Raw genomic sequence first — 16499 nt, forward strand, 5'->3', positions numbered from 1 at the left:
GCCCCTGATAGTGCCTGTTTCCACGTGTCCTGCCTAGCACTGCTTTATCTTTTCCTAAAGTTTTAGCATTTGTAACACCTGTTTTCTCTGTCTCTCTCCCCTCCTCATTGACTCTGATCTGAAAGGACTGCAGAACCATCTCCTGCAGTGACATCACCTGCTGGCTGAAAGACCTTCACATGAAATCGGAGTACTTTATCAATGTGACAACCAGAGTCTGGAACAGGACCTTTGCTGCTGTAAGTCTCAGCTCTACCTACTGGGCCCGTCAAGGGTGAGCAAAGAAGCATGTGGCTTCATTGTCAAAAATACTCCCCCCCCCCACTTTTTTTTGATGAAATAGCACCCTGCCGACAGGCAGAAATGCCCAAACAAGCCTGAGCAACTGTACTCAAGGTAGTAAGTTCACACCCCTTTCCAGTGTTCACCCTGTCTGGCTTTGCCTCAGAATCGTCTGGAGAACTCATCAAGAGGTCTGCCTTTTAGAAGCTCACACCAGCCCATAGCATCTATATGACTAGTGCCAAGGATGCCTTTGCTGTCCTTGCCAGAAACAGCGTCTTCTTGGTCTCCCTCATGGTATGCCCATAGTTCTATTTTTGTAGTCACACCTGAATCGGGATGTTCATGCCATCTTTCTCCTTGAGTTCCCAGTCAGGTGTGTCATTGATCTAATTATGCAAAGATGAATCCAGCGTGAGGGTCCATCTCCTTCGATTAATAAAGAGGCAGATGCCCTGCTTTCCTGGGTTAGCTTCAGTTTGACGAGTAAACCCAGAAAAGTATATAAGTCTTAGGCTACTTCCACCTTCATGAAAAAGGAAACCCCCCCCCCCAAACAATAGTCAGTGTTGTTTCCCTACACGGCAGGCCAGAGTCTATCATAGCACTATTTCCACAGGGATTAGGTAGCCAGGACATTAGTCTGGCAAGAACAATGGAAATACAGCAAGCCTTAATGTCTTGATCCTGACCGCCAGAATGGCTAGCTATGCCCTTTTCTGATGCTGGCTCTGGGCGCCGACAAACTACCTTCGTCTGGATTTCTCGGGGATCTGTATGGCTCTCTCTGGATCTCACTGAACTCTGGCCCTTCGATTTTCACCATTTCACAACCAGCATTGACCCCCATTCTCTGAGTTGGAGTTCTGTGTTAGATTAAAGATCACCCTTATGCCTTGGCCCTGGAGTCAAAACATAAGCAGTAAAATTGTGTAAAGACGTAATATGAAAATAGTGGTGGGAGTTTAGGGAAAGATTACAGAGCTGGGGGAGTGGGAAGACTGAGGGGTTGGGATTTCTTTTGAAAATGCAGTCCTCTTTCATTTGCCTGTTAGCTGTATTGGCTTCACAACCTCTGGGACAGTTCTAAGTCCTAAAATGTGATGCATGCTGATGGATGGGCCATGTAGTGGTACGAGCGGCAGGGCTGCGTCCCCAACACCCCAGCCGCCTGCTAGCTCATGCCCGAAATAACAACACACAAACTGTATTCATTTAAACACTGCTTGGCCCATTTCTATCTAGCCTCTTCTAGGCTAACTCTCGCACCTGGACTAGCCCATTTCTAATATTCTATGTAGCACAGCTAGGTGCACTTACTGGGAAGATTCTAGCCTACGTCCATCCTGGGTCGGAGCTTCATTGCGTGTGTCTGCCCAGGAGCCAGGAGCATGGCATGTCTCTGAGGCGTCTGCCCCCGAGAGGAGAGCTGTGAAGTCTGAGCTCACTTCCTCTTCCTCCCAGCATTCTGTTCTGTTTACTCCTCCCACCTATGTTTTAACCTATGAGGGCCAGCCAAGCAGTTTCTTTATTTTTTTAACCAATGACCTTCCTCCATCCTTTCCTCTTTTTCTGTTTAAACAAAAAGGAAAGGCTTTAACTTTAACATAGCAAAATTACATATAACAAAACAGTTATTAAGCAAGAATTACAGTTAGAATATTTATATCTACTTTGTCTTTTATCATAACAATGGAAAACTATAACTATAACTATATCTATTTTTCAATTCCATCAAAGACCTAAGTAAATGAGAAATAAGCAACATACAAAACTCTAGAAATCACAGAGACATCTCGCTGCCTGGCCAGTCACCCAAAGTTCCTCTGTACCGTTGGGGCATCAATCTTCAGCCTTCAGGCCCATAGTGTCCAGCAGACATTTCCATGAAGCAGGAAAATTCAATGTCAGTTCAGTCACTATCTGTTATGTCCTGCAGAATGTCTTACAGACTCCTTCATGAATCAGGAACCCCGAAAGATCTTCTCACCTTTAGGCAAATTCAGTAGTCCTCTCTCTGCGGGTTCTCTGTTTCCAGTTTATGCAATAGTCCAGGCAAGAGCAGTTTCTTGCCCAAATGGCTATCAAACTCCATAAGGATCCTCTTCGATGCCCATCTTCTTCTTGAAGTAGATTGGTGCTGCCAGGAGCAGAGTGTCTCATTGTCATGAAAAGTCCTAAGTTATTAAAACATTAAATGCCATATTCTGCAGTCTTTGAAAGATATGAAGAATGTCTATCTAACTGAAATGTATATATATCTAGAAAATCTAAACTAACATGACTACAAGCTTGACTATTACTGATGATTATCCATTAACCTATATTTCTTAATTATACATTACATTTTTTAATGAATTACACAATCACGATATCTTAATCAAGATCAGAAATACATATACATATAACAAAATTGACTGTAAAATCCATACCAATGCAAATTATTCATATCTATATCATATCCCCCTTTAAATGTAAAAGAACATTTATAAACAATTTTTGGGAATATGGGCGCAGTTATTTCTCTCCAAACTGCTTCCTGCTGAATGGGGGCATCATTAATTAGGTCTTTCATGGTATAATCTGTGTGCTAGTTTCATCTCAGTTGGCAGTTGAGCGAAGCAATTTTCTGAAGATGGTCACAGCAACCCTTCAGGAGGGCGTGGTCCATCATACCATATCGGAATAGAAGAATAGAGGGTCTCATCCTCTGTGAAAACAAAATAAGAAACTCCTTTCCAAAGCATCATGTCCTTAGATCCAAATTTCAAAGTCAAGGCATTTTCAAAATATCTATGTTGGATTAGTTCAGCAGCATTTATAAACAAATATCTTTTAGCAGTTGTTGCTCTTTCCTCAGCATTCAAATAATTCAAAGAGAGCATAATAGCATACAGTTTCAAAATTCTCTGTTTATTTTCCATCTTTGTGCAGCTTTGTTTTAACCTCTATTTCGTTTATTTTAACTTTTTGCTTTATGAGACAGGTTCTCTGTATCTTTGACCTGGAATAACTCTGTATACCAGGCTGTCCTTGAACTCTCAGAGATCCACCTGTCTCTGCCTCCCAGGTATTGGGATTAAAGGCGTCCACTACTACACCTTGAGCTCACAGAGATCTGTTTGTCTCTGCCTTCTAGGCACTGGGATTAAAGGCCTGTGCTACCACACCTTGAAGTCACAGAGGTCAATCTCCCTCTGCCTTCCAAGTGTTGGGATTAAAGGTGTGTACTACCACACACAACAACTCTCTTCCTTTTTTTTTTTACTTTAAGAACTTCAACTTTTAGCTTGCATATATTTTTAACACACTGTAAACCATTTAGAAATTTTCTTTGTCTTTGAATCTCTCTTTACTGTATATCTCTCTTTTTCTGAACACATGAGTCTTTAATTTACCAAGCGATATCAGTAGGACTAAAGCCGTGGCTTTGCCAGCTAGATCCAGTCCATTCCTTAGCTTTCCAGCCTCATGGCTGAGGTACTGGCTGTAGCCATGTTTACTGCCACAACTCTATGGCATTTCAAGGTCCCTGCCAGCAAGCCAGATTCAGCAGCCTGTGCTTGCAAACCGCACGGACCACCGGCTTACGTAAAAGAGTCAGAGTTTGTCCTGGCAGGACAGCCCAGAAAGCTGGCATTTTTAAACGGCGCAGCTTTTTTCCTGCTATGACTGAAAACCGAAAAGCATGTGTTCAGCTTTTCATCAACACCATTTAAGTGTTTCGTGGCAGGACCTCTTAATGAGCTGCAGGGTTTAGCAGCTAAAGCTGAGTCAGGAAGCCTCTCTTAGATGAGAGCGCTTGCTTGCCTCTAGCAAGCAGAGCAGACCCGAGAAATCGCTGCTATCAAGAAAACATGCTTTACTCTTTCCCAAGCTTTGTCAGGCTTTCTGAGGATTCAGTTGTCCACACTTCTGGGCGCCATTTTGTAGTGGGAGCTGTGGGGCTGCATTCTGCCACCCAGCTCCCGCCACCGGCTAGCTTATGCCCCGAAATAACAACACACAAACTGTATTAATTTAAACACTGCTTGGCCCATTTCTTTCTAGCCTCTTCTAGGCTAACTCTCGCACCTGGACTAGCCCATTTCTAATATTCTATGTAGCACAGCTAGGTGCGCTTACTGGGAAGATTCTAGCCTACGTCCATCCTGGGTCAGAGCTTCATCGCGTGTGTCTGCCCAGGAGCCGGGAGCATGGCGTCTCTCTGAGGCGTCTGCCCCCGAGAGGAGAGCTGTGGAGTCTGAGCTCACTTCCTCTTCCTCCCAGCATTCTGTTCTGTTTACTCCTCCCACCTATGTTTTAACCTATGAGGGCCAGCCAAGCAGTTTCTTTATTTTTTTAACCAATGACCTTCCTCCATCAGGGCCACTGTTCTCCCAGCTGCTGAACCTGGTACTCAGTCTTGGGACTCAATCATAGTACTCAATCTTGGGACTCAGTGGGTTCCTGGCTCCTTAGATCTGAAGAGCAAACATGTTTGTAACAAACTCTGCCCAGTTGTAAGGAAAACTGACTTCTGCACATCAAAATAATGTTGCTCCAGCTCTGTGAAAAGTCTTTGAGTTTTCTTGGAGCTACAATATTTTTACCATTGTCCTTTATGAAAGTGACTCTCAATGGGCTCAGAGGTAGCCTTTCCTTTGTGGGAGCCAAGTTCTTAAGTAGTGGAGAATTTATCCTTTTTCACAACGGTTACACCCTCCAGAGTTACTGGTTGTCAAGCCCAGTACGTCTTTCTCCTCCATACGAGGCCAACTATTTACCCTTGCCTTACTTTCATCCTCTTTAACAGCCAAGTAGACACTCCGGTTTGAGATTCGGGTCTCATTTCCTTCATGGTGCTCACTAGGTGGTGCCTCCTGCTACTCCTTTTTCTGATGCAAGGATGTCAGCCTAACATCTCAAGTGTCTCATGACACACTGATTGCTGGGGCTGCCCAATAGCACTGGCTGCCTTTTGTAAGGAAAGCCTGGGTGGACACTAGCAAGTGTGCCATTCTGCTCCCCTGGGTGTAGTTAATACTGTAGGATAATGGGCATCTGTTAGAACAGCCAGCTCTGTGGGCAGGTATATGAGCATTTTAAGAACAATGATTTCATCATACAGGCTACAGGTGCTATTGCCTATATTCACTGACGGCCACTTTTTGTTTACATTTCTACTATCAGTACTAGAAAAACATAAGAATGTGTGTGTGTGTGTGTGTGTGTGTGTGTGTGTGTGTGTGCCACATGCATGCAGGGGCTCTTGGAGGTCAGGAAAGGGAATTGGATCTTCTGTAATGGGAGGTATAGGTGGGAACTGAGCTGAAGTCCTCTGTAAGAGCAGTGAGGGCTCTTAACCAGTGAGCCTTTTCTACACACACACACACACACACACACGCACCACGTAACTACTCTCAATGCTTCATCTATAACATATGTTTAAAAGATCAGTGTTTAGGGTTAACATATGATGCAATCTTCCATCTTGAGAAAATTAAGAGTAACCAGAGACTGGGCCAGCAGAAAGGAAACAAATGGCTCACTTTTTGGAAATATATTCTCTCTTGCTGGCTCCTGGATATGGTCTAGCGAATTGCTTCATTAAGATGTTCAATCATATGCCCTAGCAACAATAACAAGGGAGGCCTAATAGCTAGAGCCCATTAAAATAGCTCTAAAATCTGAATGTTACTTCTCTCACACATAATTATAAGGCCTGTAATTATAAGTGTATAGCAAACATTGATGACATTGGCATCATCATGTTCCCAATGAACAGACTCTTTTTCCATAAACAAATTGATGACACCTAAGCTTACTTATATCCTTACTTATGGCATCATCATACACATATGTCCTTATACATACATCCCAAACAGTATCATCTCATAGAGACACTTAGATTAGGACATGTAAAATCATTCCTAATGTGATATTACATGTAAGAAGGCTCAAGGTTTCAGCAGTCAGCATGCATCGCCAAGTTCAGGTACACTTTCAGATAGTAATAATTTATACAATAGAAGAAGAAACTCAAATGCTGGTGTCCTGCTCCATTATGAGACTTGTTCAGGTATTGGTAAAAGAGTATTATGTGTAATTTTCTTTCACATATCAAGTTTCATTAAATTAAAAAAACTCACAGTGACAAGCTTTTCCTTTTAAAAAGGCCTTGTAAGCCTTCTATTTGAATCATTTTCAAATTTGAATAATGTAAGAGGGTGTTTCCAAGGCTCATGTCTGGGTGCCACCCTGGGCTTTGGTTTAATTTGCAGCAGTTGGCTTCAATAAGTGCACATTTCAAAGGCTGCCCGGCAACCTTGCGGCAGGCTTAGTCCTCACAGCAAGTCCAAGCATGCAAAGGATGAATCTTCCGCACCAGGTTTTCTCCTTGTGACTTTCCACCAGGAACTAAACAACCTTAAACAGGCTGGCTTTTCTGTGTTTACTGCTGCAAGGGTGAAATGTTTTTATTCTGTGTTCCAGTCGACTTTCCAGACTCTGCAACTGACAGCAGCCGCAGAGATTGATACACACAACCCGCAGCTGTACGTGATTGAGGACAACTCCGTCACGGTGAGTGTGCTGTGTGTCTCCTTATGACAGGCATTCTACTGTGTAAAGCACAAAACGGCCGTTCTCATCTCTGTGCATCCAGAAGACTAGCTGAAAACCTGAAGGCCTGGGCTTGGTTAGACAGATGTGACCAGGATGGCTGCAACTCAGAAAGTCCAGTGTCTTAGTCTGCCCCCCTCCCCAGGCTGCGAAGTGCTTTCTAGAAGTGACCGATCCACCAAAAATGTACAAAGGGGCTCTGTGATATTTGGGGCACCATGGTGACAGTTCATGCCTCAAGCAGCAGCATCTCTTCGTGTGCTGTGAGAAACTGTTAGGATCTGAGGCATAAGACCTAAGATATACTACCTTACTTCATGAATTAGATCGAGAGCATTATAAATGAGTATGTAAATAAGGCATTTAGTAAACTTTTTATACAAGTTCTTCTTATAACCAGACACTGTGACATGTCCATTCATGGCCCTACATTCCAAAGAACTACAAATGTAACCCTCGTTTAAAAGGGAGAGGACTATTGAGAATTGTCCCTTCACAGAAGACAAAGGAGCTCTGTTCTTGGGGCTGGCAGAGGCAACTTTCCTTAGCAGTGAGCCTCTGGTTAGCATGTGCCATTTTTAGATACAGCAGGATTTCCATGCCCAGCTAATCTGCTGGCAGAGCCCCGAGCATTTTCCTCCCCAAGCTTTTGTCTAAGAGCTGGAAGTCAATTCCCAACTCTGCCCCCGAGGCCAGCTGGACAGTTGGCCTCTGTCCAGTGCTCCAGACTACATACACATCGGGTAGAAAGCCAAGGGCCCCATGAACTCTGGGCCTCTCTCAATGCCTGTGTTGAGTTCCCAACACTGCTGCCCCACTCTTGTCCCCGGAAAAATCATTCCACACAATGGAGGCTGCTTTTCTCTCTTTGGTTTGGGAACCTCGGTGAAAGCCCACACCACACCCTCTCTGCTGAGGCTGGGCATGGAAACCCAGAAGTGGAGCCAAAGGAAGGAAGTGCAGGCTCCAAACTCGAATCACTGTGAACCTAGTGACGGTGAGAGCAGTATAGACTGCTCTCAAAGCCTGCCATAAAGGTGCAACATTTGGGGGGGGGGGGGTCTGTAAACGCTGCTAGAATCTGTCTTTTGTGAAAGCAGCCCTTGAAGATAGTAACTGAAAATTCAAAGTTTCATTTTCACGAATCCACCAGTTTTCTTGTTTTTTTTTTTTTCTATGAGCAGTACTAATTAATAGCAGAGACTGGCTTCTACTTGTGTCTGTGAAATTATTCTGTAATCCAAACAATAATCTGGATAACCTTTTCAAGGAGTACTTGGAACCCACCGATATAAAGGCCCACTTCAATGAAGTATTGTGCTCAAGGGTACAGGGTGATCCAAGCGTCAGATGTGTGGGCTCCAGACCACAGTCTTGGTACTGCACTACTACACAGCAGTGAACCGCATGAATTCATGGTAATTTCATTCAGAACATTTTAGCTTTTCAATACAAACGAGGAGAAACAGACTCAGAGCTTGGTTCCTATTTATCCCACCATAAAACGCAGCTACCCAGGTGGCAGCGGTGGCACATGCCCGTAATTCCAACACTAGGGAAGCAGAAGCAGGCCAGTCTCTGAGTTCCAAGCTCGAGGCCAGCCTGGTCAACAGAGCGAGTTCCAGGATGGCCATGGTTACACAGAGAAACCCTGTCTCCAAAAACAAAGTAAACACAAAAAACCCAAGAAACAAAAACAAACAAACAAAAAAGACAGCTCTTCTATAGTTTAACATGGTAGCAAGTAAATAAATTATTGTTCCCTTTTGCTGTGTAACTCTAAGAATATTTTTTTGTGGAGACCCCTTTTATGAACCAAGAAAAAGAGTATGAAGTGTCACTGTTCAAGCCCTAAGGATGCCATTCCACTCCACGCCACAAAGATCACCATAGGACAGGGGCATAAAGCCATGACTATGCCCAAGGACAGTGTCGTCACTGAGGTCAACCTCACCCTGGCAAAACCCCATCTGTTCTGCTTTTCCAGTGTTTTGTATCAAAGTTGAATGAGACTGAAATCATATTTTAAAAGCTGATACAAAATTATTGAATGAGGGGTTGGATGGTTGGATGAGGCTATGCTTGCCCGTTCCTAGGATGCTTTGGTCTTATTAGAAAAGAAAAGAAAAGAAAAGAAAAGAAAAGAAAAGAAAGAAAAGAAAAGAAAAGAAAGGAAAGGAAAGGAAAGGAAAGAAAGGAAAGGAAAAGAAAAGAAAGAGAACTAAAATGTGCACCAGAAGCTGGAGTGTCTACTTTAAACAAAGAAAGCACTGATGCCATCTGTTCAGCACAGCCATAAGACAGTAACACAGCAGAAGGAAAAAAAGTAGAAAGGTTGTGCATTGCCTGAGCTTTCAGATTGTCTCTTCAATGTGTTTTTCATGATGCCTGAGGGACGAATGCCATGGCAAGTCACAGCCCCCTCCAGAACTGTGGGTCATATTTCTAAATTATTGAACTGTGTTAGACCATATTACTTTTCTGCTAAATGGATAACTCAATTGTGAGCATGTATTCATTCACAGATTCCCCTTATGATAATGAAACCCACCGAGAAAGAGGAAGTACCAACAGGGGTTATAATAGGAAGCATAATTGCTGGAATCCTCTTGCTCTTGGCTCTGGTTGCAGGTTTGTGGAAGGTAAGAAAACTTCACGGCTAGAAAATGGTACTCCCAAAGGCCCTTGTTTTGGATGGCATGGTATCGCTTGCCATTGAGAAAAGAAATGCAAGGTTGTTTGTGCTTTCTTACACAAGTCTTTAAAAAACTAACAAGCACTTAATTTGGTTTTACCCTCCCTATCACCCAGTACCCTGAAAATTTTGTCTCAAATAGATATGACAGATATTTAGTTTCACACAATGAAACTTAAAGTTTCTCGATATATGAATGCTAAGACAGTCTGCAGTCTATGCGCCAGTCCCCCCAAATGTCCAGGCAGTCTAGAGAGGATAGAGAGAACTGGGCAACAAAGCATGAGCCAGCCATGGGTGGTGATGTCATTCTTTTCACTGTTGGTATTTTCTGGGCACGGTGTGGTGTGGATACGTGTGTTTGTTGGCTAATGACCAAATCAAGGTAACTGTAGTCACAGGGCGGTAACCAGCTATGTCATCATCACCTTTCAGCTTGGCTTCTTCAAAAGACAATATAAAAAAATGAGCCCAAATCCAGATGAGATGGACGAGACCACAGAACTCAACAGCTAAACTCCCAGCGGACATCACGGCATGGCGGCTGGCGACATCCCAGCTACGGTTCACTATGTGACAGTCCAGTTTTAAATAATTTAATAGGCAAACTAGCCTGATCATTTTAGAGTAAACTGCTGGTCAGTTGGGAATGAAAACATTGTGGGTGGAGGTTAGGGCTAAAAAAACCAAAGACATTATATATAGAAAGAAAAAAAAAGTAATTTTTAAACTGGCTAGTCTAGTGTTTACATGTTAATGTTTATTATGTCAAGAAGACAGAATGAGTCTATGCATGACAAGCCTTCAAGAAAATTGTAACATTTTTCAGATGGGGGGTGGGAAAGTGCATGGGGGTGCTCTTTTTAATTTTACTAAAAGTAACAATAGAAGTGAAAAGTACCTGGTATGCATATAATACATAATGCATATTATATATGTTATATTATTAATATAGCATATAAGTATGTATTACATATATAACTGTGACATAAATTATATTGTAAATAATATATTATACTGAATGCTTCCACATATATATTAATATAATATATATGAATGTTTGTTGAAAAGAGAGAAAACCAGCATAGATTGGTTTTTTTTTTTCAGTTTATGCTGTTCATCCAAGGTTGCGACAGAGGTTACTTTTAAATGATAATATTATTTATAACTAGTTTTTTTTTAAGAAAAAAAGAGTCTTGCTATTGCAGGACAGTAATTTCAGCTACTCAGGAAGCTGAGACAGGAGTCCGAGTCTGGGGTGTCCCTGAGTTGTACAGCGAGTTCAAGGCTATCCTGGACAACTTAAGGAGACCTTGTCTACAAGCAAAAGGTGAAATGCCGCTGGGATCAGCTTAATCACAGAGTGCTTGCTTAGCAGACTCTTTAAAAAATACATAAAACTTGTTGCTTCCTTTCATGTCCTGACTGCCTCTTCTGAGTACTATCTTTACTATAAACATGCTTGAATAGCCAAGAGAAATACAGAATATATATATAAAGTATTTTATATGTATACAATACATATATGTGCACATACATGCAATACATTTAATATATATGTATATATACATATATAGAATACTTGCAGGTAAATATACCAATTACAAAAAAAAAACAAAAAAAAAAAAACACCACAAGCATCACAAGCATCATGCCGTGGGAGGGTCAGTTTAAAAGCCAAGGCACCCAAATTTACTAACACCCTATACTATAACAAGTTTATAGTATAACTGTCTGCTGGGGCCATCCTGACAAAGGAAAGGGGGAGGGGCGTTCCTTTTAGGACTAGCAAGATTTCTCTTTTACTTGATTAGCTAGCTGGAAGGGAGCCAGTGGATTTGCCAGAGATGAACAATTTCTTTTGCTAACTGCCTCGCCTGCCTCTCCCCTTCCCTGTCGCCCTTAACGACAGAAGGCCCCGGCGGCATGCCTGTCCCCCCAGTAGTTACCCACTCTCCTTTACCAGCCAGCCACAGCTCCCGCACCACGAGTCCCAACCTGCCCCCACACACCACCACAGTGTGGGGATGAGAAAGTCCCCTTTAGCACACCTGTGTGGCTACTCATACATCCCTCAACTTTAGGGAGCTATTTCATTTGCTGCTACACAGTAAGAAGACTACGCCTGGACTGCAGCTGTCGCAGTTATCCAGAAGGTAAACGGAACAGCTCAGGGATTCGCAGGTTGGATGAGCAGCAGACCCTCTAGGCTTGACTCGGGCAGGCAAAAGTCTTCAGCCCCTACTCTAGAAACTCTGACTAGCTCGAGCTGATAGAAAACCCAATGGCCTGAATTTTGACAAGCACCCAGGCGTTGTGATGTAAACAGACTGTGCTCCAGGGAGTTGCACACCCTTTCCCACCCTTGGCACCTTATTTCGGAGCCTATACATTCTCCAGAAGAGCACCGGGAAGACGGGTCCAGGGAACAACAGTAGAAGCCACTGTTACACACTATATGCATAGAGCTTTGGCCCAGTCCTTAACCTCGTGGGACTCCATTGTTCTCATTACGAAAGGGGAAGTCAGGGTTGGGGCTCAGCAGTGACTCAATCTTAAAAGTTAAACATAAGGATTTCCTACTATACAACCTCCAGGAATGGGACCTAGGGAGGTCAGAGGAAAAGCAGCTTGCCCGGGTGTGCATGGATGGCCCTGACTGTCCCCATGGCCAGGCCCATGTGTGGAGGGCCAGAGCCAATTGGACCAGTTATTGGCTTACTTCATCCTTGTCTAAAGCCAAACAGAAGGGAAAAAATATTAGCTGCAAATGTCAGGGAGGCACAGAAAAACCAGGTTGGTACTCTCTTAGTTACGTGATCCGGGGTCCAAGTCTTTTAACAGCTGCGTGGAGGCACTGTGGCATTCTAACCAAATTTTTAGTTTGGAGTAGAGAAACCAGGTTGACAGAGAATCCTTCACAAACCTACTACACACACACACACACACACACACACACACACGCACGCACGCACGCACGCACGTTTTCTAGTACACTTTAGGAGTACTCATATCACACAGTTCCTTTATTTTACTGCCTCCCTCTCCTTCTATAGGCAGTAAACCAGGGTCATCTACTACTATACACACAGAGCTTGAGACCTTTGACGAGCCTTGGCTTAGGTCATCAGCTTTGATTAGTTTTTAAGGGGTAAGGCTGGCTTACGACCACACTTAGACCCAGTCTCTAAACCATTTCTCACGCTAGCCCAGGGGTTGTGACGTCAGCAATGCTGTAATTCTGGAGCAGGCAGTTTCATGAGGGGAGGAGTCTTGCTCCTCCCAGGGTTTTCAGCAGCATCCTTGGCTTCTACCTACTCAAGGAAAGATTGCATCTCTCCCCCCACCCCCGGGGTCCTGACACCAACGCATGTCCCCCACACCCAGTCTTTACTAAGTGACTCCTGTATCTTTCAAGAAATTTTTAGCAAAGCCGAATGTTCTCAAGAAATTATTGGGGGCAGGTAGGCAGCGTTGAGAAGGAAGTTATGTGGTCCATTCAACCCTATCTTTTGCTTTAATAGTAAGTATAGGACTCAAAAGATGTCAGGTTAAATTTTCCATTTCATAAATGGTGGATCACAAAAAAAAATGTGATCTTAAACACTTGAGTTGCCTCCTGCGTGCCCAGCACACAGCTCTATAAAGAGCAGCAAGGTAAAATAGTGCAATAAAGGGACTGGGCTCATTTAAAACTATGCAGCACTCATTTTAACAGCAAACTATGAATGCCTAACTGGTCAGATGTTCTTCTAGCTAGCAGTGTTATCTTTATAAGACAGTGAACCTTGCCTTTAACTGTGAAGAATAAAGAAAACTGAAGCCAATTTATGATAGTCACACTCGTGATTATAATTCTAAATTATAAAGTATAGTGTTATGCTGCATCTATCTTGATACATTAAAGAGAAGGCAGGATTCTTAGCAGAGCTTCCTCACCCTTCTCTTTACACACACACACAATTCTATACACAATCCCCGAGCATTATGGCCTTTATGTACATTCGGAAAGGTTCCTTTTCATTAACACGAAAGAATAAACACCCAGAGTTAAAAGATAAACACAGGGGCAACTTTGGGAGTAAAATATTTACTACTTTGAATTTTCAAGTAGAAAGATGTAGTCAATGTGTAAATATATAGATTGTATTGTATGTACTTGGTTTTGGCAAATGAAGCCAAAATGTAAATGTATATATTGCACAAGGAGTAGATTTGTCTATTTTTAAAGAGGAGAGTGTCTCATTTCCTCCACACAGGATTAGTAGTCTTGCTGAGATGTAATGTTTGCAGGTTTGGACTAAATGTGCTTTGCCATTTTACTCTCCCCAAAAGTGAATAAGATGAATGTGTTTGTTTGTACCCCAATTTGGTGAATTTATCTGGTTTCTTAGAAACAATCAAATTATAGTAATTGACATAAATAAGAACTTTCCCGATATCAAAGCATGAGAGTCGGACAGAAAGTTCTTATTTAATTGTAAATCATTCTTTTCATAACCTGTTGTTAAATATCATTAAAAATGTTTTTAAAGTAAGCTCCTCTACTTGGGTTTTCATTGCAAAGTTACACATTTCAATATGTCTTAGGGAGTCCTTTTGCTTCAGAACACATTCAAGATTCCATTTAAGGAGACGCGGGCTGTCAGTAGCCTAAGTTTGTGGCCTGACAGACAATCAAAGCAACCGATGTGCCGCAATGTGCAAATCACAGTGTCTCACACACTGAAGAACGGAAGCCGACAGACCGAAGCACGCAGACTGCCGTCACTATGTGCACGGCAGGGAGAATGTGACCGAGCTGCCATCTACGCCAATGCTAAAACACCTCCCACTCTGGTATCAGGCCTTCCTTCATGGGAATTCCCACCCCCAAAATGTATAACTTTCTATAGAAAAATGAGTACATGTGCTTAAAATACAAGCAAGAAAAAAATTGTTATTGTTGTTTTTATTTTTTGTTTTATTTTTCTTTACAGAAAGATCCATATTATTTCTTTATTCAAAAATTTTTCAACAATGTATTTCAACCACACTCTTTCCCCACACTCAACTCTTCCTAGACTCTCCCACCTCCCTACTCAACCAACTTTGGTTTTGTTTCTCTTCTCTCTCTCCTCCCCCTCAAAATAAATAAATAAATAAATAAATAAATAAATAAATAAAACACAGAAAAGCATGGAACTCTCTTTGTGTTGGCCAACTACTCCTGGGCACAGGGTCTGCCCTGGAGTGTGGTTGATGTACCAAATGACACTCTATTAATTTTCCATTTCCCAGCGGAGATAATTGGAAATCGTTTATTGGTCAGAGCAGGGCTTTCTTCTTATCAATGGCTTTTTAAAACCTGTATGGAAGCCCTCATCTTGTCCCGTACAGGTAATTGTATAATAATTACTATTCCGTATTAGTACTAAAAACTACAAACAAACCTTTTGGTTCTGGTCAGTATTAAATTTGGTAAGTCACTTGCAATTATAGGCCTGGATCTACTGCCCTCTGCTGGATGATTCAACTAATTACAACGCACCATGGACTAGAATAGCTATCTTTGCCTCCTGGTTTGTTTAACCAGATGCTTTTTCACATCTGTATGTGGTACGACTTACATGTCAGGTGTGTTTAATTTGAGAGACAGTATGTGAAACCAACAGCACCAGTATTTAACACCACCACAAACATTTAGCCGAATGCTATAAGCTCATGCAGTTCGGTGAGAAAGCCCTTGATCTCACGGAGTTGAAGCTAATGATGGTGATAAATGGCTGGGTGTCATACTTCAGGTGGCATCAGACACTGTAACAAAAAATGAGGCTGAGGAAATGCACAGGAGTCCACTTTTAAGCAGGGTAGTCTGTGGAAGTTCTGTGTGCAAATAACACTCAGAGTCTGGAACAAAGACAAGAAGCAGGGTACATAAATCTCACAAGGAAGAACAATCTAGAAGAGGCGAGAGTGGCTTGCCCACACTAGTCACAGCAATGGCTGGAACAGGATGGGAGGTGGGGAGGAAGGCTACTATGTTGGATAGCAGAAGTGAGAACGCAGGAGTCTGGGAGGTCCCAGCACCCATATGAAGGCCCTTATAGAAACATAGATGAGTGAGGCTGGAAACGGCAGAGAGGCAGAATCACTGTTAGGTGATGGTTGAGTCCACAAGGCCTGGACCATGAAGGGGAAGTAAGGAAACTGGGTTCAAAACTCACCCAGGAATCCTATTAGCCAAGACGTTCATACTCAGGAAGTCAAAACCAAAATCCGAACGACTGCTTCTTAACCAGCCTCGAAACGTGCTGAAGACGTAGTGTGACTTTACAGATCATATCCAAAAGATACAAATCTAGAGGCTACATCAGTGACTAAACATCTGCTATTACTTTTGTGTTTTGTTTGGAAATTTTCAGCTCACGATTATTGAGCTTCTTGGGGGAACTCACTCAGGCCCAGTTAGAGTCCAGGGCACGCGATGTGCTAAGGCTGCGGTTTGTTTTCAAGGCTACTCTTTACTTTAACAGCCAGCTGGCAATGGCTACATGCGACGGTGACATCAGCCTTTCATCTCCAACCACCAATTAACTGTGCCCCTCCTGAGAAGTCGGGGACTAAGGAAGATTCCTTTGAATTCCAGTGCCGTGCACTATAAACTTTCAAGGATGCTCCATTCTGGGTCTTGCAGCGCCTCCCAAATCTAGCCCTACATTTTCATGCTGGAGACTTAAAAGCACAGTAATCCAGGTCACACACAGCATCAAGCCTACTTAATGAAGACATGATTCTTTAAAACCATTTTTAATGTCTGCTCTATGCTCTTTACCTTCAATATTGAAGGTAACATAATTACCTTCAATAAGGGCCTTTTTAAGAGCATTTGAATGGTAAATCTTTTTTGTTGTTTTTGGTTGGTTTTGGTTTTGGTTTT

General features: G+C 42.6%; 1 protein-coding gene across 1 annotated transcript in view; it reads left to right on the plus strand.

The window, feature by feature from the left end:
* The window catches only part of Itga2 (integrin subunit alpha 2), a 100018-nt gene extending 85761 nt beyond the window's left edge, over positions 1-14257 (plus strand). Inside the window, exons 27-30 of the mRNA XM_041663744.1 lie at positions 126-239; positions 6757-6846; positions 9411-9527; positions 10016-14257. Coding sequence (XP_041519678.1) covers positions 126-239; positions 6757-6846; positions 9411-9527; positions 10016-10096 — 402 coding nt within the window. The 3' untranslated portion in view covers positions 10097-14257. The remainder of the gene's footprint in view (positions 1-125; positions 240-6756; positions 6847-9410; positions 9528-10015) is intronic.
* Positions 14258-16499: the final 2242 nt, after the last annotated feature.

This window comes from Microtus oregoni, unplaced genomic scaffold (genome assembly GCF_018167655.1).
Source record: "Microtus oregoni isolate MIOR12 unplaced genomic scaffold, Mior012 000014F_ref0000157, whole genome shotgun sequence".
Taxonomy (NCBI): Eukaryota; Metazoa; Chordata; class Mammalia; order Rodentia; family Cricetidae; genus Microtus; species Microtus oregoni.